General features: G+C 36.6%; 2 protein-coding genes across 8 annotated transcripts; both read right to left on the bottom strand.

Moving 5' to 3' along the window:
- On the bottom strand, positions 6,965 to 10,905 carry LOC109725643 (heat shock 70 kDa protein 5-like). Of its 2 annotated transcripts, XM_020254902.1 has the most exons (6): positions 10,405 to 10,905; positions 8,425 to 8,955; positions 8,289 to 8,336; positions 7,949 to 8,233; positions 7,433 to 7,873; positions 6,965 to 7,351 (listed from the first exon to the last, which is right to left on the bottom strand). In XM_020254902.1, exons 1-6 carry the CDS (start codon positions 10,888 to 10,890, stop codon positions 7,178 to 7,180), a joined length of 1,965 nt encoding a protein of 654 aa, XP_020110491.1. In that variant the 5' UTR covers positions 10,891 to 10,905; the 3' UTR covers positions 6,965 to 7,177. The 2 variants fall into 2 exon arrangements, with proteins under 2 accessions (XP_020110491.1, XP_020110501.1); XM_020254912.1 differs by lacking the exon at positions 8,289 to 8,336 and having other exon boundaries at positions 7,949 to 8,286; positions 8,430 to 8,955.
- LOC109706875 lies at positions 13,848 to 17,463 on the bottom strand. 6 transcript variants are annotated; one of them, XR_002215336.1, is made up of 4 exons: positions 16,827 to 17,463; positions 16,682 to 16,734; positions 15,437 to 15,651; positions 13,848 to 14,219 (listed from the first exon to the last, which is right to left on the bottom strand). XR_002215336.1 is itself a non-coding variant. In XM_020227891.1 (4 exons), exons 1-3 carry the CDS (start codon positions 16,904 to 16,906, stop codon positions 15,442 to 15,444), a joined length of 333 nt encoding a protein of 110 aa, XP_020083480.1. In that variant the 5' UTR covers positions 16,907 to 17,463; the 3' UTR covers positions 13,848 to 14,219; positions 15,437 to 15,441. The 6 variants fall into 6 exon arrangements, 1 of the variants encoding a protein (XP_020083480.1); XR_002215337.1 differs by having other exon boundaries at positions 16,686 to 16,734; XR_002215338.1 differs by having other exon boundaries at positions 16,697 to 16,734.

Genomic DNA, 22,314 nt, shown 5'->3' with positions numbered 1-22,314 from the left:
GTGGGAACTGTTGTTCCCACCCACTGGGTAGAGAGAGAGAGATAGAGAGAGAGAGAGTTTTGTTTTAAAATTTAGAATTTAAATTTTCTAATTTTAAAATTAAAATTATAAATTATAAATTATAAATTTTAAATTTTAAAGTTTAAAATTTAAATTTATTATTATAAATTTTTAAACTTTAAGTTTGATATTTTATATATTTCAAATTTAAATTTAGTCTTAAATTTAAAATTTAAAATTTAAAATTTATAAATTTGAATATTTAAATTTTAAATTTTAAAATTTAAAAGTTAAAATTTTCAATTTAAAATTATAAGTTTAAAATTTAAAATTTAATTACAGCAGTAATATCATTATTTTTTATTTATACATCAACTATTTTTCTTATTCTCAATAACCATCCAAATATAATTTTTCTAGTTCCAGCTTATACTCATAATTTCATCCAAATAAAAAAAATATTTTTATTCTTACAAAAATTTATATTTGTACATATTTCCGATATAACTAGTTTCTACTAATTTTCGAACCAAACGAGCCAGAGACGTAACGTCTTTGTGCTCCAAGCGAGAGTCAAACTAAATTCGCACACCGTAGAAATTAAGAAAAAAAAAAAAACTGTAACTATCAATAGCTTTAGAGCTATTAAATTCGTGGGACCGTTTTGTCCACCGTCAATTTTTATTTGATATTTACATCACACAGCGCGACAAATAATAAATGGAATAGTCATTTATTGAAAGCCATTTCCGTCCACACAAAAAAAAAAAAGAGCAACATAGGGCTAAAAATGTAAAGTAATTAAATTTTAACTTAAAAATCTCAAATATATGTCATTAAGCTTTTTGCCAATAATATTATATAGGAAAAAAAAAATCTAAAATATAACAGTAATATCATGTCGTCATGCTTTTAACCAATCAAATTGTGTTTCTGTGGTTTATTTATCTCATCGTAGATCTTTTTAAAAAGATAAAAATTATTGTACCTTTTTTTCAAAAAAAAAAAAGAAAAAATTGATTGGCTCGAAATATATTTATAATATAATGCAACTGCTATACCGAAGATCATCTCAAGAAGTAGGGGATGAGATAGGGTGACGATGCTGTGCAATAAGTTTCAGAAGAGGGGAGAGAAATTAAGGACCATTATACTTTGTTCTTTTCCTCAATGAAGCAAAATTTTTGCACACACCACAGTGTTCCTTTATAGGCTAGTGTTTCCCAAAGATTAAATGTAGGAGATCCCTAAACACAAACAAATTTTTTTTTTTAAAAAAAAAGGAAAAAAAAAGATAGAAATGTATGTTACTGGCATATGATAATTTGCTTGTCGATAATTGAATATAAAAATTTTGGTTAATTTTACCATCGAAAGAAAATTTGATTATTCAGAAGAATTATTTATGTCACTTACACGTGTCTTTTTATTGTTTCTTGACTATTTGATTGATATCAGTCGTTTTAAATTGATGAAATATATAGAATTGAGCTCTTATGCTTTTAAAAGTACCAAGACATTGGTGCTTATAAGTTTTTGGCCTTTAGATTAAAAAATATGTGGTTAGGATGATGTGGATCCTCTAGGGTTGAGTGGGTGGTTGGTTGAATAGTATAATCTAACAGGTGTAAATGATCAACAGTGCTGATCTAACGGTTAAAAACCTACGAGCACAAAGTGATTGGTGCTTTTACAAGCATTATAGCCGGACTCGAAATATATATATCTAAGTGGTTAGTTTAAAATTTTTGACTGTTTGAATTGCAAATCTACGAACGACCAAAAGTTCGGTAAATTACCGTGCATTTAGGGCATATTTGTTTTGTCGAAACTTCTGCTTTAATAAAACTCCTTATCTCATCGAATCGCACAAACGTGGACATTTGAAAGAGACCGATAAGTTCGGAGATCGAACGCATGGAATAGTTAAAAGTATACAATTTGTCAGCACCGATCCCGACTTTGTATATAGAGTGGAAACAGAATTTTGCGTCCTACCAAGATAAAGTCGAGATCGCGCATACAATGAATCTCGCTGCTTCCGGCGAAACGAACATGCCCTAAACTCAAAAACAATTTTAGTTTTATGATACACCAGGTTTAGGAAATTATATCTAGAACACGAGTTCTAAAGTAATAGCCTACTTTTTTTCCTTTTTGTGCTTTTTTTAATACATTTTTAAAAGGTCCCTAGAGAGTAGTAAGTGGTCCCAAAAATTTGTGACCGTTGATTTGGGAATTGGGTTCTTAAGAAAAGGGCAACTAGTTGTGGTTTACATTAATTAATTATTTCCACATGAGGTGTTAGATACCAAATACAAATTATTAACAAAGTTTTTTATTTTTTTTTTATTTTTTGTAACCATAAAGTTATTATTTTAATGTGCAATACAAGTTCCTTGAAAATAACGGGAGTGAGAGTTTGGAACCCATTTAAGTCATTAATTTAAGTAATTAATTACTTCGAAAGCAAAATTGTATAAGAAATTATTGTTCTTATTTAAAAGATGTAAAAAAAATATTAAATGTTTTGCTATCAGATAACAGTATTTTTAATAATTTTATGGAAAAAATATAAAAAACTTGTGTGAACTATCGACTATTTTGAAGTAGCTGCCAAATCTTTAAAATTTTTTATTTTACTATTCAACCTTACAATTTGTTTGATTTAAGTAAGTCGATAATGATGTTTTTGATTTTAAAATTTGCAAGAATTGCACAAAATATATTAGTTAAACTTGTAAAGATGAACAATATATTTAAAATTTGGAGTCACAGTAATATTGACTAATTCAAATCAAACAAATTGAACAGTTGGATGGCAAAATCAAAATTTTAAAAAATTAGATAGCAAAAGTTCAAATAAATTATGTACGTCTTTTACGTTGTTTTATTAAAAGCCCTTCACGTCCGCACTCACAAAAAATTCTAAAATATAAAACTTTTGAATTTTAAAAGTGAAAAAATCATAAATTACAAATTTATATTTTTTTAGGCTAAATTATAAAAAATTTTCTTATAAATATCTATTTTTTTACTTTTCCTCTCCAACTTTCGAAAACCTACATTTTACTCTTCAACATTTCAAGTTATTGCATTTAGCAACCCTCCGTTGGGGTTCCATCACTATTCCGTCTATTTTTGATAATTTATACTGAAAATACCCTTCAAAATAACAGAAATATATTAAAAATATTTTTTCTTATAGAAGAAATAAGAGTGATTTAGTTATTTTGCCCTCTCCATTAATATCGTACCCTCTCGAAAATATTTCTAAAATTTTAAGATGATAAAATATAGATTCGTAAAAGTCGAAAAAAAATAAAAAAAAACAGGTATTTATATGAAGATTTTCTATAATTTAGCTTCTTTTTTTTTATTTACCTTAATTTTTAATACTCCTGAATTTGTGGAAAAGATACCATAAGCTGTACTACTCAAACATAAACTTTTATAAAAACTCGAGCGAAGCATTCGAGAGATTAAGAATATATTCTGATCATGTGAGAGAAAAAAATATTACTAATATATAGTCCACAAATAATATAATGCACCTGATTTGATTTAATTAAATTGATGTAATTATTAACAATTAATATTATTTTGGATGCAACTTGGCACTTAGCCTATTGATTTTTTTCTTTTTAGTAACCCTACCACGTATAATTTGGCTTGTTTAGTAACTTATAATTAAGCTTGTGGTTTACAAGTGAATAATTTAATTTGGTAAATCTCTCTCTAATTATGCTTATTTAAATTAATCGCGACTCGAACTCAGGACTCGTTAGTTTGAAACGGAACGAATATTGTGTATACCCCTATGTGCAAAAAATTCAACTCAAACAACAACCAAATTAATTAACTAGACTAGGTAGTAGTTATTAGATTTTTCTAAAATTAAAGAAACCATAGGTTGAAAAAAAAAAAAGGGAACTAAGTCGCAAATTTTGGATAGTTAATTGTTTAGACTTTTCGACTTAAAAATGACCACCATTGTTTAGAGCAGTTGATAGAGATTCCTCTGCTTGAACATCGTAATTATTATGCATGTGCGGCTAACACTTAATATACTGATAACGTATCTCACTGGAACTCTCGTTTAAGTACGATGGTTGGTTCTAAAGAAGAGCATCCCTACAGCAGATATTTTTATAAAAAAAGGATGGCTGGAAGATGCATAAAGTCCGTCTCTGCTAGCGTCGTCTCTGGAAGGCGAGTATGATTCTGGAGAGGGACCGATGTTAGAACCATCTGCAAAAGTGATTGGAAGAAGGTCCCTCTCCAATACGTAGATAAGAGGCTAAGTACTTGGACGAACCGGTAGAACGAAAAAAAACGTGATATTTCGACAACGATGAGCATACATATCAGCAGATCGATCAATATTTATTATTATCTAAGTAGACACATTAAATCTGACCGATGCTCACAGGTCGATTTCTCAAAATGTAAGGTGTTGTGATAGTACAGCCAGGGGCGGAGCCATTGAGGGGCCCACTGTGGCCACGACTCCTAAATTTTTTAACATTATGTAGAAGTCCTTTATAATAAAAAGTAAAATATTATAAATTTTAATATGAGGGGGCCGAATTAATTTTTTTAATAAAATTTGTCTCTCAATTTTTTTCCGAATTTTTTGGTTCTTTTCCGTCAACTCTTACAGTCTTGTTTCTCTTTAAGCATATTGTCGTTATTGTTGCTAGTAATGACTACTCAGTAAATTCGACAAATTTTTTTTTTCACTATCTGAGGTCGAATTTTTTTCTATCAAATTTAAATTTTGACTCCACCTCGAATCTTAATTTCTAGTTTCGTCCCTAGGTACAGCAGCTGTTGAACTCCGGAGCGCAACAAAGTCAAATAGGTGACATGGGACTTAAGATGTGTCATCTTTCCTGGAAACTTAAAAAATTGTTTTGGTGACAAAGTTTCTAGAAGGAATTAAATTTCCTCCTAGTTAACGGAGGCTTGTATTAAACGTTTCTAGAAGCGTCAAAAACCAAATTTATCAACTCATGCATGTGCGCGGCCGAGTGGTCCAAATTCGTGACAATTAAGGTCTAGTTTTGTATTAAGATCTATCTAACATTATTAAATAAAATAGAGTTGAGAAAAAAAAATATAGGGATATGATTCTGCATTTTCCGATGAGGCTGCAGAAAATATATCATAATCGACTAATCGCGATATGCGTAACGCAATATTACGTACGAAAATAAACAAGATAATTTTTATTGTTCTTTCTCACCGCACGTAGTGCAATCTCCTTGCAACGGAGCCTAAGTTTTAAAGCAAAACTTCATTTCATGCGCCTTATTCAAATTGTGCTTTTGAGTTTGGCTTTAGTGCGTTTGTTTTATCGAAAATAAAGAGGGCTGAAGTAGTTTTCGACCGTAAATCCACACTTCTATTGTTTTTTAGCATAATTGGCTTTAGCTTACCGTTAAATAAAGTTAATTACCAAAAAAATTAAAATACTAATTCACCTCTCACAACTGCAGTTTTTACGTTATTCACTTTCTGTTAGGACTGGTTGAAAAAGTTTCAGTTCTACAACTACACAAACAAAAAGGAGAAGGCAAGTAATTTTTATATAAACTCTAATTTATTCAAAACTATTCTCTCGGTTTAAGACATGGACTTTCTGTTTAGACTCGAGACTTTTTATTAGGTTCGTGACATGAACTTGAATTAAATGAGAGAAAATTAAAAATATTAGGAGACCTCCTGTTCTAATATCATGTTAAATTATCTCTACCAGCTAAATTTACTAAAAATAATATTTTTAATATTTATATTCGACACAAGGTGATATCAACTTTATTGGAAATCCTAATAAGCTGAGAAATGTCCAAGAAACTTTGATCTTTGAAATTTTATACTTAGCTAAAAAAAAGAAAAAAAAAAAAAAAAAAAACTTGATTCCCAAATCAATCAAATATTTGAAACAGAGGGTTTTATTGTCCCTCTTGACATCACGGGTCGGACTTTTCCATGAAAGAGATGGATCCAATTGCCTGGTCAATTTTTATAAGAAGCTCTAGGTTGACTTTTTCATAGTTGTTTTATTTTAAAATTTTGATTAAATTATAAGAAAAAAATCTCATTGCACTTTGAGTACTGCTCACTCAATTAATTTGTGTATAAAAAATTATATAAATTACATTAATTATTGTTCCCGACTTTATCATCGTCTTAAATAGATCTAAAAATTTTAAAAAATTAGTAAGTTAAATTATAGAATTTTTCCGAAACAAATTAGTGTGCCACTTGTTCCATATCTCAACATCTACTTAATTTATAATTTAAAAATAAAAATTTAGATAAAATAGATATTTTATTTTATTACTATAATTAAAATTGATAGTTTACTAAGCAATTTTATTCAATTTATTGTGAACTTCATGTGTAATTTTATTTTTATAAAATTTTATAGCTGAATTCAATAACGATTCCAAGTTGCTGGACCAATTTGAGATGATAATAATAGGAGAATAATTGACGCAATTTTTAATGAAAATAGTTAATTGGGACTAGTGATGATAGTTGGTTGATATTTTTTAAATTATTAATTTTAAAGGATTGGTTTTTTTATAAACAAATTTAAAATAGTTATACAAGGTAATGTACATTCATATATATTCTTTAATATAATTCAGATATTCTAATTATTCTAAATATATTATTATATATAGTCAATATATAATTAAAATATATTTAAAATAAAATTTTATTTAAATATTTCTGTGATTTGCATTTGTTATGAATTGTCGTATCACTATATTCGTATCGTGCCCGACCCAAATATTCTCGGGTCTACTCAATTTGATCTTGATTAGCCCAAATCGACAATTGGACTTTGGACTCACTTGGGCCAGTTATTACTCAGCCCAAAATTGACCAAGACAAAATGTTGGATAATTCAAAAATTAATAAACAATAAAATTATCTAAAACAACAAGCTATATATACTTTCCCTCCACTAATCAAAAAGCACCTACATGCCAAAAGCTTATTATGCAGTATACACACACACACAAGAGCTACACAGTAAAAGAAAAACTTACAAAAAAAAAAAAAAAAAACCAAAACATCACACATTATATTTCACCATAGACCCTAGTCATTTTAATGCATTGTATTTGAAGTAACACTAACACTTCTGCTTCAAAAGCTATTAATCCACCTCTTCTATCTTTGGGCCGGCACCGGAGCCGCCGCCTCCGCTGCCGCCATACCCATCAGTGCCCATCCCGGCCGGCCCGGCACCACCGCCGTCCTGATACATTCTCGATATGATAGGATTGCAGACCTCCTCCAGCTCCTTCAGCTTGTGCTCGAACTCGTCGACCTGCAGCAGACGGTAAATTGTTATACTAACAATCGTAAATTGGTACTACGTCGCGAGATGTATAAAATTTGCTGTCGAGACCTCCGCGAGCTGGTTCGAGTCGAGCCAGGTGATCGTGTCCTCCACCGCCTTCTCGATCTTCTGTTGGTCCGCCTCCGGCAGCTTCGCCTTGATCTTCTCGTCCCGCACCGTGTTCCGCATGTTGTACGCGTAGTTCTCCAGCGAGTTCTTCGCCTCCACCTTCCGCTTCACCTCCTCGTCCTCCGCCTTGAACTTCTCGGCCTCCCGCACCAGCCTCTCGATCTCCTCCTTGCTCAGCCGCCCCTTGTCGTTGGTGATCGTGATCTGGTTCTTCACCCCGGCCGTCTTGTCCTCGGCCGACACGTGCAGAATCCCGTTGGCGTCGATGTCGAAGGTCACGAGGATCTGCGGCACGCCGCGCGGCGCGGGGGGGATCCCCTTGAGCTCGAACTTGCCGAGGAGGTTATTGTCCTTGGTCTGCGCACGCTCACCCTCGTACACCTGCGTCAAATATATGAAAAATTAAAACCGTTTTCTGACAATGTAAGTTTGTCGAGTAATTAGTTGTTAAACAACCTGAATGAGCACGCTGGTCTGGTTGTCGGCGTAGGTCGAGAAGACCTGCTCCTTTTTCGTCGGGATCGTCGTGTTCCGCGGTATGAGAGTGGTCATGACGCCGCCCGCGGTCTCGATGCCAAGGCTGAGCGGGGTGACGTCGAGGAGCAGGAGGTCCTGCACCTTCTCGTGGGCCTCGCCGCTCAGGATTGCAGCCTGCACGGCGGCACCGTACGCGACGGCCTCGTCCGGGTTGATGCTCTTGCAGAGCTCCTTCCCGTTGAAGAAGTCCTGCAGCAGCTGCTGGACACGTGGGATTCTGGTGGACCCACCGACAAGCACAACGTCATGAACAGAGCNGCACCTTCGGGATCCGCGTCGACCCGCCGACGAGCACCACATCGTGCACCTGACCAAAGTCACAAGCTCAACATTCAGATTAAATTTCCCGCTCTAACAATTAATTTCATTTATTAGTTTGTTAGTGCGTCTTTCACCTGGCCTTTGTCAATCTTAGCATCCCGGAGGCACTTCTCGACGGGCTCCATGCAACGGAGGAAGAGATCCATGCAGAGCTCCTCGAACCGGGCTCGGGTTACAGTGCAGTAGAAGTCGATCCCCTCGTACAGGGAGTCGACCTCGATCGTGGTCTGCGTCGTCGACGACAGCGCCCGCTTCGCCCTTTCGCAGGCGGTCCGCAGCCGCCGTAGCGCGCGGGCGTTCCCGGATATGTCCTTCTTGTGCTTGCGCTTGAATTCGCCCACGCAGTGGTTCACCAGGCGGTTGTCGAAGTCCTCGCCGCCCAGGTGCGTGTCCCCGGCAGTCGCCTTCACCTCGAAGATCCCCTCCTCGATCGTCAGCAGCGACACGTCGAACGTGCCGCCGCCCAGGTCGAAGATCAGCACGTTGCGCTCCGCGGCACGGCCCCCCGCCTTCTTGTCCAGGCCATAGGCGATGGCGGCCGCCGTTGGCTCGTTGATCATCCGGATCACATTCAGCCCCGCGATCGTCCCCGCGTCCTTCGTTGCCTGCAGGTAGGTGTATCATCAGTTGTATGCAATTGTAAATATAGTGTAGTCGCTTACCCACGTAGTCCCAAAAAATAACAAAAATTACAGCTAGATAGAAAAACAGAGTAGGAATATCAACCAGTCGATTACGGATTACGGAACAGGGTTGATAAAAATTCGAAATCCCAAACCGAACCCCGGCTGCTGAAACCAAAATTTGAATCCAAACCCAAAATCGTTGGGCTTTGAAAATTACAACAAAAATCGAACAAGACCCAAATTTTAAAAAAAAATTTTAAAATTCAAAATTCAAAATTCAAAGCTGAATCTAAAAAGTCATCATTTATAATTTTTTTACCAAATTTTAAAATAAATCAATAAATTACGTACAACGATGTTATTCATCGATGATTTGAATGTCAAATCATTAAAAATAAATTGATAGCAATAAATCAGTAACATCAAAACTCACTTACTGCTCATAATATTCTAGTTCAACTCACTCACATATTAAGAGATGTGCGGTTAGAGATGTGCGGTTAGGATGATATGGACTCCCTATGGTTGAGTGGGTGGTTAGTTGAATAGTATGATCTAACGGATAAAAATGATCAAAAGAATAGATCTAACGGCGAAAAATTTTGTAGCATCAAGTACTTCGTGCTATTAATAGCATAGTAGCCGAACTATATATATATATATATATATATATATATATATATAAAACTAGACTAATAACTATTAATAGCACCAAGTCATTGGTGCTATCAAGTTTTTGGTCATTGGATTTAGAGATGTGCGGTTAGGATGATGTGGGCTCCATAGGTTGAGTGGGTGGTTGGTTGAATAATATAATTTAACAGGTGAGAATGATTAAAAGAATAGATCTAACGGCGAACGGCGAAAAACTTGGTAGCACCAAATACGTCGCGCTATTAATAGCATAGTAGCCGGACTATATATCTATAGAACTAGGCTGAAATACTATTAATCGCAACAATGACTTCGTGTTACTAAGTTTTCTGCCCTTACATTAAAAGATATGCGGTTCGAATGATGTGGGCTCCTTAGAGTTGAGTGGGTATTTAGTTGAATAGTATAATCGAATGTTTAGTATTATCGAATATCCATTAAATTATACTATTCAACAAACCATTCACTCAACCTAAAATTATTATCATTCTAATCACATATTTTTTTATTCAAGAATCGAAAACTTAATAGCACCAGCAACTTGATGCTATTTATAGCATAATTCACTCTCTATGTATGTATATATATATATATATATATAGAAAGAGAGAGTAAGAGGAAAATATTAAGATTTTGTGCTTAAAAATTCAGTTTGTATTCGTCTTGTTTATTAAACCATCGATCTCGAGCTCATTTGTTGAAACCGAACAACGAGCTGGATTGCGAGCAGTAAACAGGTCCGGATTGGTGAGAGAGAGAGAGAGAGAGAGAGACCTGACGCTGGGAGTCGTTGAAGTAGGCGGGGCAAGTGACGACGGCGTCGTCGACGGGGTGGCCGAGGAAGGCCTCGGCGATCTCGCGCATCTTGGCGAGCACCATGGCCGAGACCTCCTCCGGCGTGAACCGCTTCTCCTCCCCCTTATACGCGACGACGATGAGCGGCTTGTCGCCCGGCCCGGCCACCACCCTGAACGGCCAGAGCTTCATGTCGCTCTGCACGGACGGGTCCGAGCACCGCCGCCCGATCAGCCGCTTCACGTCGAACACCGTGTTGTGCGGGTTCATCGCCGCCTGGTTCTTCGCCGCGTCCCCCACCAGCCTCTCCGTCTCCGTGAACGCCACGTACGACGGCGTCGTCCGGTTCCCCTGGTCGTTCGGCACGATCTCCACCCTGTCGTGCAGCCACACCCCCACGCAGCTGTACGTCGTCCCCAGGTCGATCCCTATCGCCTTCCCCCCCTTCTTCCCCGCCCCCGCCATTCTTTCCTTCTTGCAAAATTGTTGCACCAATAAATCGACAGTTTTCTTAAAACTTTGTAGCCGACAGCCGACAGACTGAACTGTAGTTCAGCAAGCTTGCTTTATAGTGCGAAGAAGAAGGGCCGAGAAAGGGGAGATTAAATAATAAGAAGGGAGTAGAGGATTCCAGGGTGGGGGGGAAGTGAAATTACGAAAAAGCCGGACTCTGGAAGCCCCGCGGGGGTGGAGGAAGGGTGGAGATAAGCGGTTGGAGATGGACGGTCGGATGAGGAGGCGAGGGGACCGAGATGACATCTGCGTTTAGGGCTGGCAAATGAGCGAGCCGGCTCGCGTTGGACTCGTGTTCGGCTCGATATTCGGCTCGCTCGAGCTCGACTCGAAATTAAATGAGCTGAGCTTGAACAAAATAAAAGGCTCGAAATTCATTTCAAGCCGAGCTTGAGTATTACTCGGCTCGTTCGAATTAGGCTCGAAAAGCTCGAAAGCTCGAAAATATATATATATATATATAGAGTTGAGCTGGAATGCTATCAGTAGCAAACGGGCTCCCTTGCCACCCATTTATTTTCAATGATGGAGCCCTCAAATCGACGATCGGTACCGTTGAATATGATCTATATCACTTAAAGTATCTAGAAATTAAATTCCAAATATTTTCGATATCATTGACCTAATGATCAAAGGTTTCAAAATTTGTAATTTTAATAGTCGATGTGAGGTGTTTTCTCGTTTAACGGTGTAAAACTATCCAAATCAATTGAATTTTGGTTAGAAAATTCTTTAAACTATTTAGAACAAGATCTACACTCTCCATCTTGATTACAAAATTCCTATCATCACTTTTTAGAGGATATTCATTTTCAACCGTTCATTTTTACGCCCACTTGATGAACGAGAGAACAATATCGGAAAAACATGAAATTTGATTTCTAGATACTTCAAGTGGTATAGATCATTTTTAACGGTACCGATCGTCAATTTGGAGGCTCCATCATCGAAAATAAATGGGTGGCAACGGAGCCCGTTTGCTACCGATAGTATTCCAGCTCAACTCTCTATATATATATATATATATATATATATATATATAATGTATTTTAATTATATATAGGCTTTAATTTAATTTGGGCCATTATTGTTGGCCCATAAAATAAACCCAACAAGTACAACCGTGCAATTGAGCCCAACTCTAAATTTACATAACACACTCTCTCTTTCAGACTTTTACTATTGCACATAACCCTAAAACATGATAACATTCAAATTCCCAAATCCCCAATTTTTTTCCCTCTCTCTCTCTCTCTCTCTGACCCTCACCTAGTCAGGCAGTCACCCTAGCTCACATTTCTTACAATTATTTTGTATTTTGAATTATTGAACATGTTGCATAAAATTATAGGTAATGTTCTATAAAAATTAAACTATTGATTATATAATGTTGACAATTTCAATCGGCTCGTTTAGAGCTCGAGCTCGGCTCGACTCGAAATTAGGCTCGCTCGAGCTCGGCTCGAATTAATTTCAAGCCGAGCTTGAGCCTAGATTTAGGCTTGAAATTAATTTCAAGCCGAATTTGAGCTGACATAAGCTCGCTCGAGCTCGGCTCGTTTCCACCCCTATCTGCGTTCGGTGGAATGAAGGAGAGGGCGACTCGTGGAGAGATTCGATCGACGGAACTAGACAGCAGTAGAGAAAGTATAACGGTAGTGCCGCCGCGCTTTGCAGCGAGTGCGATTTTTAAGTTCACAATTATTATACTACTTAAGTAACCCCGCGCGATGCGGCGGACAATAATTATAATAATTAATTAATAAAAAATTATAAAATAATAATTTAGTAAAAAGTATAGAAAAAATAATATATCAATAAAATAACAGTAATTGCTAGTACACATATTATTGCTAAATCGATTGTAAGGATGAGAAAGTTGTAAGAGAAGAACTACCAAACACAGTTAATACTATTATTTTATATATAAAAAAAGCAAAAAGCAAAATTGTAAGATACTTTAGTTCATAAACAAATAAAATAAGTAAAAAATATATTTTAGCAAACAGTAAACACAATAAATTAAAAGAAATAGTTTTATATATATATATATATATATATATATACGGCGACCTATGGCTTGAAGAAGTTCAGTAATCTGTATAAATGTATACATATATTATATTATTGTTTGATAAGTACTTAAAATAGGAGATCTGAATGCACAATAAAGAGTAGATGTATGGAACATAACTTATAAAGAAAAGATAACGAACAATGTGTACACAGTGGCACAGAAAAATGAAAGATTTTAATATTAAAATAGTTATATCAGAATGAATGTTCATTAATCAGTGTCACAGGGGCTTATTAACATTTTTCAATAGGTTACACTCTTGTCCTCTTAATTCATCCGAAGAAGAATTCTTTTTATTGAAATTTAGCAAGAACCAAGAGAAATAAAGAGTTAGATGCAGTAACATGCAACATTTAGTTTTAGTGTTTTTTCATAGTGCTTAGTTATCTTAGTTATCTGCTTTATTATGTCTTTATGAGCATATCTAGAGAGAAAGAGGTGCAGAGATGCAACAACAATAAGCAATCACCCATTTCAACTCCTAACTATTAATACGCAATAACATCTTGTTTATCTATTTGAAGAGAAAGTATCAAGTAATCTATAGTAAAGACAAAAATTTAAGAAATCATGCTACTATTCAAGCGCCAAAGGTCACAACGCTAATATATCATTCCACATACTATCACACATATTCGTGATAGACCATATGTATAGATGTCCTACCACTATAATAAAAACGCATTGCATTCACACATACATTTAATAAACCAAAATCAGTATCAAATCAGTATCAAATCTACCCTGATCATGAGACGTAAAAACTTGATGAACATCTGATGAATGATGCATCATTTTTTGCCATTTCTCTTGACATGTCCATTGCCCAACATTTTACATTCAAAACAATTGGAGCCCTTCCATTGTTTCAATAATAGACGCCATAATCAAATCTTGGTATCATTGTCAACAGAGAATCATCTAAGCCTTCTTTCTTACAAACAACATAATCTCTATATTTGATAATAATTACACTTGTATGCTAACCATCCCTTAGCGACAAAAGTTTTTCCTATAATTAGATAACAATTGCACAATGAAACCTTATAAATCAACAGTGTACTATCACAATATCCAATCAATAATTACCACAGAGCCAAGTTATACAATCCATTCCAAATTATCATGGACAAAATAAAATAAGGTATCAGGGCACTCACCCCCAGGAAAATTTTTTGCTCCTAATGTGCAGTTCTGGGTACACCTGTAAAAGGATCACATTTTTTACAATATCCAACACAAAATTAAATAAAAGGCCACTTTTGTTAAGATTTATCATCACGTAATTAAAATATTTTAGCAGCAACCAAACAAAAGGCGAAAAAAAAGGTATTAAAAAGAACAAAATCTAGTCAACATGTGAGTAAAAAAATGAACAAATCAAAGTCTTGACACCATAAAGTCACTTAGCACTTTAAAACATGCACAAATTTGAAATAAAATTTAAATGAAAAGATATATTTCCAGCTATAAGATAACAAAATATTGATTAGGTCCATCCGTAGAGAAAGGACACTAACTCCCTTCTCACAGTTATATATTACAACCATAACAAAAAAAAGAAATTTTTTTAAATCTTTTCGTAATATCCCAAAGAATGCAAAAGATCTCAATTAGGCTATTTTTAGATCAACAAATAACTATCAATAAGACACAAATTTACTCCCAAAAACTCAATTCAAAAGAAGCCATAATTTAGAGATCAAGTACAGAAATTGAGAATAGAAGCACTCAAAAGAAATCCAAGAAATCCTAATCAAAGGATGAATTAGACTCACATTGTTGGAGATGACACATAGCACACAAATTTTAGTTAGCTATTTGAAGACATGCACAACAACCCAAAGGAAATTGCTCGGACCATCGTTGGTTCATTGTTCATTTCAATGCAGTTTTCCTACTTTCATGGGTAAAAGTTGATATAACTTCCCTATTATTTAGTTCTCGATCTACCATACCAATCTTTAGTTAGCTATTTGAAGATACGTGGTTTAAGCTCAAGCAACAACTCTTCAGGGATAAGATGCAGATCATCTCCTCGAATTCCAAGCCATTTAACGTTGCAAGCTGAAAGAGAGATGAACATGTAACACATATTTTGGTTTTGATTTCTGCAATTGGATCCTTGAAGATTATTTGTGTAGAAATTCCGGTATTCTCATACTCTGCCATTGATTGCATGACAATCTCAGCATCATTAACGACAAAATTGAGACGTTGGAATTAAATTAAGTTGGTCATCCAATTTCCTACCGTAGATTAATTGAAAGGCTTTATTATTTCATTGAACAAATTTCAGCACTAAATTATTCAAATTAAAATTCTGTGTACAAAACTGAGAGAGCGATCAAGTATCAAAAATTAAATTTGTAATTAACTATTAAAAATTTGAATATGCTTAAGCAAAATATTGTGAGGTACCACATCTATAGGACTCCAGATCCGTAGTAATGCTGCCATACTTGTACAGAGTATAGCTTGCTAGCCCAGCTGGATTCCTGCAAAAACTTGTATGTAACAGGTTCTATTAATTGTCTTGTATATAGGACAAGCCTGAGTTCTAGAAGCTTCACTAATTGACCAGACCAAAGATTGGCATTTTCGAAAATGTCTGGATTAATCGATGCAAGATTAACCTGTTTTAGATAATTGAAGATTACTTTTGGTTAGTAACGGACCAAGTAATGGGTCAGAAAATAACTTACATATATCCATACTAATATTGTGTCTGTGCATATATTTGCGCCTATATAGAAGTTTTTTCTTTTTGTGTGTACCTATTCACACATGAATGTATCTAGGTCATTGCTTCAGTAGGCCCCAAACAAACAGATTCAACTAAGTGCTTTGCATATGATTTCCTTCTCTACCTTGCACTACTTTTCATATACACAAAAAGCATCCTAAGCATTTTTTATTTGAGTAACAGCTTAGTGTGGTCTTAAAGATAACATTCAAAGGGATATTAAGAATAATTTAAGGCAATAAAAGTAAAAAAAAAAAAATCCTATCGTACAACATACATTATAAGAACTGCCCATGAAAGCAAAAGTTAAGGGAGATAAATTTAACAAAATCACTACTGAATTTAACAGAAACATCTAATTTGATTGATAAAAATAATGTATATAAAAATAATCAAAAGCAGAGTAGATATTAATTATAAGAGAGGTTTATTTCAAATGACAAACAGTTGAGTGTATTTCCACACACTGTCAACTAAAAAAAAGGACAAAAAATTCTTAAACCTCATTGCCTAAACAACAAATACAAATAACTATATTCAGATGATTCAATGACAAACAACCCAACAACAAAGATACATTTTTTAGCCACAAAGGAGATAACCCAGCTCAAACAATTCCTATAAATCACATAGAAATCTCAACTTGATACCTAAAACTGACTCATATCAACAGGAATTAAACAATAATATAATATTCAAAATTTACGTCTTAAATTCACAAATATAAAATTTAAAAAATGCATAAAAGTAATGATAAAAATCAAAGTTTTGGAAAATACCAACAACCCCAGAAACTCACAAAAAAAATTGCATAAGAGAGAAATGATAAAACTTGGATTTTTAGGAGATATCAACAACAAAAAATTCACAAAAAAATACAAATCTGCATAAGAATAATGATAAAAATTGGAGTTTAATACCAACAACCAAATTACCAGCAGAAGGCCTTCGTCTTTTCTTCGAACTCTCAAACCTAAAACCAAACCATAAAACCAATGTTTGCAATGAAGGAAATAATAGGAAAAAGAAAAAAAAAAAAGGAAGAGGAAGATGGCTCTCGAGCACCTTCACCTGTTCCCCGCATCCATCGCCTCCTTGTCCAACCTTCCACTGCCGGAGCCCCGTGCTGCCATTGCCGCGGCCATTGCTCACATCCCCTCACTTTCTCCTACACAAATTCAGCAATAACTCTCATAGAGGTGTCGCCTGGCGGCGGCAGAGGAGGAGGAGATGGGTGCGGCAGTGGTGCCCCAATTGGACTGACAGAGCTTTTCCCCGATAGGGTCCGCAGCAGCGAGAAGCGGAGGTGGTTCCCAGCGGCAGAAGGACCGAGGAGGAGGGAGAAAATGGAGAGGAGGGGTTTGTTGGGAGAGAGAGAAAGAGATAGAGAGGGAGAGAGAAGGAGAGTAGAAAAATCTGATAAGAATGGGAGAGGATAAGGAAGAGTAGAAAAAAAAACCTGAGAAGAGGCATGAGGATGTACGACCTCCGAGGAGGCAAGGTCGTGAAGGATGAGAGGTGGTGGGTGACGGAAGGGATAGGGAGGGAGGAGAGGGGAGCGGAGAGGAGGGAGAGAGGAAGGGAGATGGGGGGACGTGAAGGCTAAAAGATGAAAAAAAAAAAAAAAAATTCGGGAGAAGGGAGATGAGCGGACGTGCTGTTTGGGGAGATAGGAAGGCGCAAACCAGAGATGAGAGGATGTGCCGTGGTAGAAGAGAGAGAAAATATACATCAAAACATTAAAAAATTTTAAATTAAGGAGAACATGCCACGTCAGCAAAATTATTGAGAATTCATAGTTTAGTATAAATTATACATTATGTAAAGTCATTAATAGAGTCAAATAAAAATACTAATTTTTATAAATATCTCTTATTTAGAAAGAAAAAAAAATATTAAATAATTCTTTTTTTTTAGAGATAGGTAGCACGCTACCCGCTTCGTTTATTTTATTTAGAAATAAACTTAACTGGAAATGTGAATCAACTAGAATTCGAACTTAGGTTCGGGTACCAACCACCAAGCCCTTTGCCACTTGCTCTAGGGACGATCGGTAATATTAAATAAAGATTAAAGTGAGAGAGTGAGCACTTTTAAATATTCAAATATAGTATATTTTATCCATAATGTAGAAAATTGTTAATTTTGAGACCTTTTTATCATTAGCCAAATAATATTGAAAAATTACGAAATTTAGTTTCCAAATATTTTTAATAGTGGAGATCAAGTCTAACAGAACCGATCGCCGATTTGGAAGTCGCATCATTGAAAATAATTTCGTAGTACGGAGACTTCCGTACTACCGATAGTATACCTCTCTCTCTCTCTCTCTCTCTCTCCATATATATATATATATATATATATATAGTATTATATATATATGAGTCCGGCTACTATGCTATCGGTAGCACGGAGCGCTCCGTGTTACCAAGTTGCTTTCGATGATGCGCCTTCCAAATCGACGATCGGTTCCGTTAGACTTGATTTACACTATTGAAAGTATTTGGAAACTAAATTTCCAATTTTTTTGACATAATTTGACTAGTGATCAAAAGATCTCAAAATTGACAATTTTAATGGCCGATGTGGTGTGTTTGTGAGTTTAACGGTGTAAAACAATCCAAATACGATGAAAGTTTTATAGAAAATTCTTTTCACTATTTTGAGTAAGATTAGTATATCCGATCTTGAATTTAAATCTTTTATCATCATTTTTCATGAGATTTTTATCTTCAGCCGTTCAATTTTAGACTACTTGTTTGATAGATAAATGATATCAAAAAATTATGAATTTTAGTTTCTAAATACTTTCTATAGTGTTGATCAAGTCTAACGGAGCCGATCGTCGATTTGGAAGCCGCATTATCAAAAACAACTTAGTAACACGGAGCGCTCCGTGCTACTGATAGCATAGTAGCCTAGTTATATATATAGAACTAGGCTACTATGCTATCGGTAGCACGGAGCGCGCTCTCTCTCTCTCTCTATATATATATATATAGGTAGGGAGAGAGATGAGGAAAGGGTGATCGATGGTGCACCAGATGCACCGAAGCAGTCAGGTGATACGTGGCAGCACAGTAATATTAGTCCAAGAACTTTAGTATATAGTAATAGTAATAGTAATAGATATGATCTTTAAAATTTAAAAAATATTTTATTTATTTTTATAAAACCAAAATATTCTTATTGATTTTTTAAGAAAATTCCTTCTAATATCTCCATTTCTCTTAGGATTCACTAAAGGGATTGAATTTTGGAAGAATATGTAATACAAGTGTGGGAGGAAAGGGGAGGAAGCACAGGAAGAATAGCCTAGGGCATTGTCGAAGGATAGAGGGGAAGTAGAAGAGGACAATAAAGGTGCGGTTGTAATATCCATACCTGAACCGGTTTGAGGAGACCTTGGAGTACACCAGATCCAGCTATCTGGGTGGAGTCGACCGGACCAGTAGGGAGGTGGATCCAACAAGGCCCACTTAATACCATACTTGCTTTTAGTATTTTTTTGCATATGAATGTAATTACAATTTTAGCCTTAGCAGTAGCTATAAGTAGCTGAGGCATTCGATTGTAAGGGTATGAATGGAATAGTACTCTCTCAATTCAAATTCCAATCTCTTCTTCTTCTTCTTCTTCTTCTTCCTCAATCCCTCTTTTCCCTCAGATCTGGATCTCTTCTCTTCAAATTCCCTCTGATTCTCATCGACCTCTCTCCCGAGTATCAGATCTAGCTAAGCCAGCTCCACGCTCTTCCTCACCGCCATCCATCCTCGGATCTAGGTCGTCATCGGGGTTGCGGCGAGGTGGAGTCGTAACAATTTGGTATCAGAGCTGTCTCGGTCCCAGGGAGCAACTGGTGAATCCCACGTTAGTTCCAGATCGAAGATCTGTCGAGCTAACACAGGGAGGAAATTGGCCGCAATCTGATTCCACCTCAGGGAGGAGTCTGGATTACAAGGTCAATCACCAGTAATTGTGAGAATTAGAGAATAAGAGCCAGGGTATCATCATCGGGGAAGATCTTACTGTTGGGTCATTTCCTCAGGCAACCATCGGGTCCGATAGAAGTAACCGATTCAAGTTTGTCAGTAAGACAATGGCGGAAGGCACAAGGCTTAAGGTGCTCGATGAAAAGATCCATTCCCTTGAGCAGCAGTTCCAAGAGTTATCCACGGGGAACAACAAAAGATTCGAAGAGCTGAGTCATAAGATAGACATCATGAAGGAGGAAGAGCATAACCTCTATGAAGCACTGCGTAAAGATTCCGCGAGTACGGCAAAGAAGATCGAGCAATTAATGGAGATCATGATCAACCAGTCGATGGGATCTTCGTCCAAGGGAACCACAGGGTCATTGGCACAAGAAGAGAAAGGTATATTACCAACCCCACCTGCTTTAGCATCACGTGAGGACATGAATTCATGCCACTTATTCAATAGAGTTAATCATACCTTGCCATTTCCTCGATTGGAGTTTCCGATATTTAGCGGGAGCAATCCCAGAAGCTGGGTTCGGAAATGTGAGAAATATTTTGATATCTATGGCATTCGAGAGCATCAGAAACTGGAATTAGCATGTATGCATTTAGAACCGAAGGTCGACATATGGTTCCATGGGTTTCTTGCAGAAAAAGGAGTAGTTAATTGGGAAATATTTGTGCAAGAGGTTTGCCATCGATTTGATGCAAACGGGTTAACCGATGTTGTCGAGGAATTCAATAAGTTGTCACAACAAGGGACGGTGGAAGAATATCAAGAGCAATTCGAGGAATTAAGATCCAGGTTGTTGACTACTGACTCCCAATTCGCTCAGGGATATTTTTTGTCGAGTTTCTTAAGTGGACTCAAAGAGGAAATCAAAACGGCAGTCAAAATGATGAGGCCTAAGTCTGTCGCACAAGCTTACGAGTTGGCTAGATTACAAGAGCAGAATCTGGCGGCAGTCATGAAAAAGAACAAGATATGGCTTAAAAACCAAGGCAGTGTGGTATCTGGCAGTAATTCCAAAAGCAACAGCTCGACTGCACCCACGAAGAGCACAGAGAGATCTCCAGTCAATAAACAACTCATTGAACAAAGGCGAGCAGCAGGGTTGTGCTTCAAATGCGGGGATAAGTACTCATTTGGGCATCAGTGCAAAACACAGACCATACACTTCATGGAGGCTACGAGCGAGACCCCTGGGATTTATGATGAGATCTACGACGAAGAATGCTTGGAAGATGAGACAGAGGATAGTGAACAGGAAATCAGGGAAGTGGAAGAATGCGGATTGTCGGTGCACGCATTGAGTGCTGAAAATCCCCAAGAAACTATCAAGATTCCAGGAGAAGCAAAAGGGAAGACCTTCATTATACTTGTTGATACGGGAAGTACCCACAGTTTCATCGACATAAACACTGCTAAAGAGATCAAAGCGACTATCACCACGACTACACCCTTGACAGTAACAGTGGCAAACGGGCAGAAGGTGCTTAGTAAGTTGAAGTGTCCAAGGTTTGCGTGGAAAATGCAAGGAGAAGGATATGCGACTGACCTGCGAGTGATAAGGTTGGAAGGGTCGGGCATGATATTGGGAATCGATTGGCTAAAGGTGCATGGTCCCGTGACTTTCGATTATAAAAACCAAACGGTTACTATCACTAAAGAAGGTAAGCAGGTGGAATTGAAAGGCTTGGTAGATAAGGGAGCAATCAGAAGCATCACGGCCAAACAATGGAGACAGGAGTACTTAGAAGGAAGTTGCTGTGCCCTCGCTCAACTCACCAGTGTAAACGAAGGGGAGCATAAAGTTATTCCACAGTCAATTCAGACTGTTTTGCAAGAATTTCAGGATGTTTTCAGAGAGCCACAAGGTCTGCCGCCAGAAAGGCCACAAGATCATCGGATTCCGCTACAAACAGGGGCACAACCGATCAATGTGCGGCCTTATCGATACACCTTCGAACAGAAGAACGAGATGGAAAAGTTGATTAGAGAAATGCTTGCCACTGAGGTTATTCAGCCAAGCCGAAGTCCATATGCTTCCCCAGTATTGTTAGTAAAGAAGAAAGATGGAAGTTGGCGATTCTGTGTTGATTACAGGCAGCTCAACAACATCACTGTAAAGGATAAATACCCTATACCTATAATTGAAGAGTTACTTGATGAATTAGGTGGCTCTAAATATTTTTCAAAGATCGACCTTCGCTCAGGATACCATCAGATCAGGATGTGGCCGGAAGACATTCCCAAGACAGCCTTCAAGACTCATTTGGGCCATTATGAGTTCCGGGTGATGCCTTTTGGGCTAACAAACGCGCCAGCAACTTTTCAAGCAACCATGAATGAGGTATTCGCACCCTTACTGCGGAAATTTGTTCTTATATTCTTTGATGACATCCTGGTTTATAGCAAAACAATAGTAGATCACGCTCGACACTTAGAGATGGTACTGAGGATCTTGAGAGAAAACAAGTTTTTTGCCAAAAGAACAAAATGCTTCTTTGGTCAGGAGAGAGTCGAGTATTTGGGCCACATAATTACTCAGCAAGGAATTGCCACTGACCCA

Source organism: Ananas comosus, linkage group 2 (assembly GCF_001540865.1).
Source record: "Ananas comosus cultivar F153 linkage group 2, ASM154086v1, whole genome shotgun sequence".
Classification (NCBI taxonomy): domain Eukaryota; kingdom Viridiplantae; phylum Streptophyta; class Magnoliopsida; order Poales; family Bromeliaceae; genus Ananas; species Ananas comosus.
The sequence above is the reverse complement of the archived record's forward strand: the minus strand, read 5'-3'. Positions and strand labels throughout refer to the sequence as shown.

What these genes read in the sequence shown, in the direction of transcription:
- LOC109725643 (XM_020254902.1), bottom strand. Translation starts at nt 10,890, where the DNA reads ATGGCGGGGGCGGGGAAGAAGGGGGGGAAGGCGATAGGGATCGACCTG. An exon ending in CTAAGATTGACAAAGGCCAG is followed by an intron (nt 8,337 to 8,424) that starts GTGAAAGACGCA and finishes GACTTTGGTCAG; the next exon opens with GTGCACGATGTGGTGCTCGT. An exon ending in AGACCAGCGTGCTCATTCAG is followed by an intron (nt 7,874 to 7,948) that starts GTTGTTTAACAA and finishes TATTTGACGCAG; the next exon opens with GTGTACGAGGGTGAGCGTGC.
- LOC109706875 (XM_020227891.1), bottom strand. Translation starts at nt 16,906, where the DNA reads ATGGCCGCGGCAATGGCAGCACGGGGCTCCGGCAGTGGAAGGTTGGAC. An exon ending in GCGATGGATGCGGGGAACAG is followed by an intron (nt 16,735 to 16,832) that starts GTGAAGGTGCTC and finishes GTTTGGTTTTAG; the next exon opens with GTTTGAGAGTTCGAAGAAAA. An exon ending in CTTCTGCTGGTAATTTGGTT is followed by an intron (nt 15,652 to 16,685) that starts GTTGGTATTAAA and finishes TATCTAAAACAG; the next exon opens with GTTAATCTTGCATCGATTAA.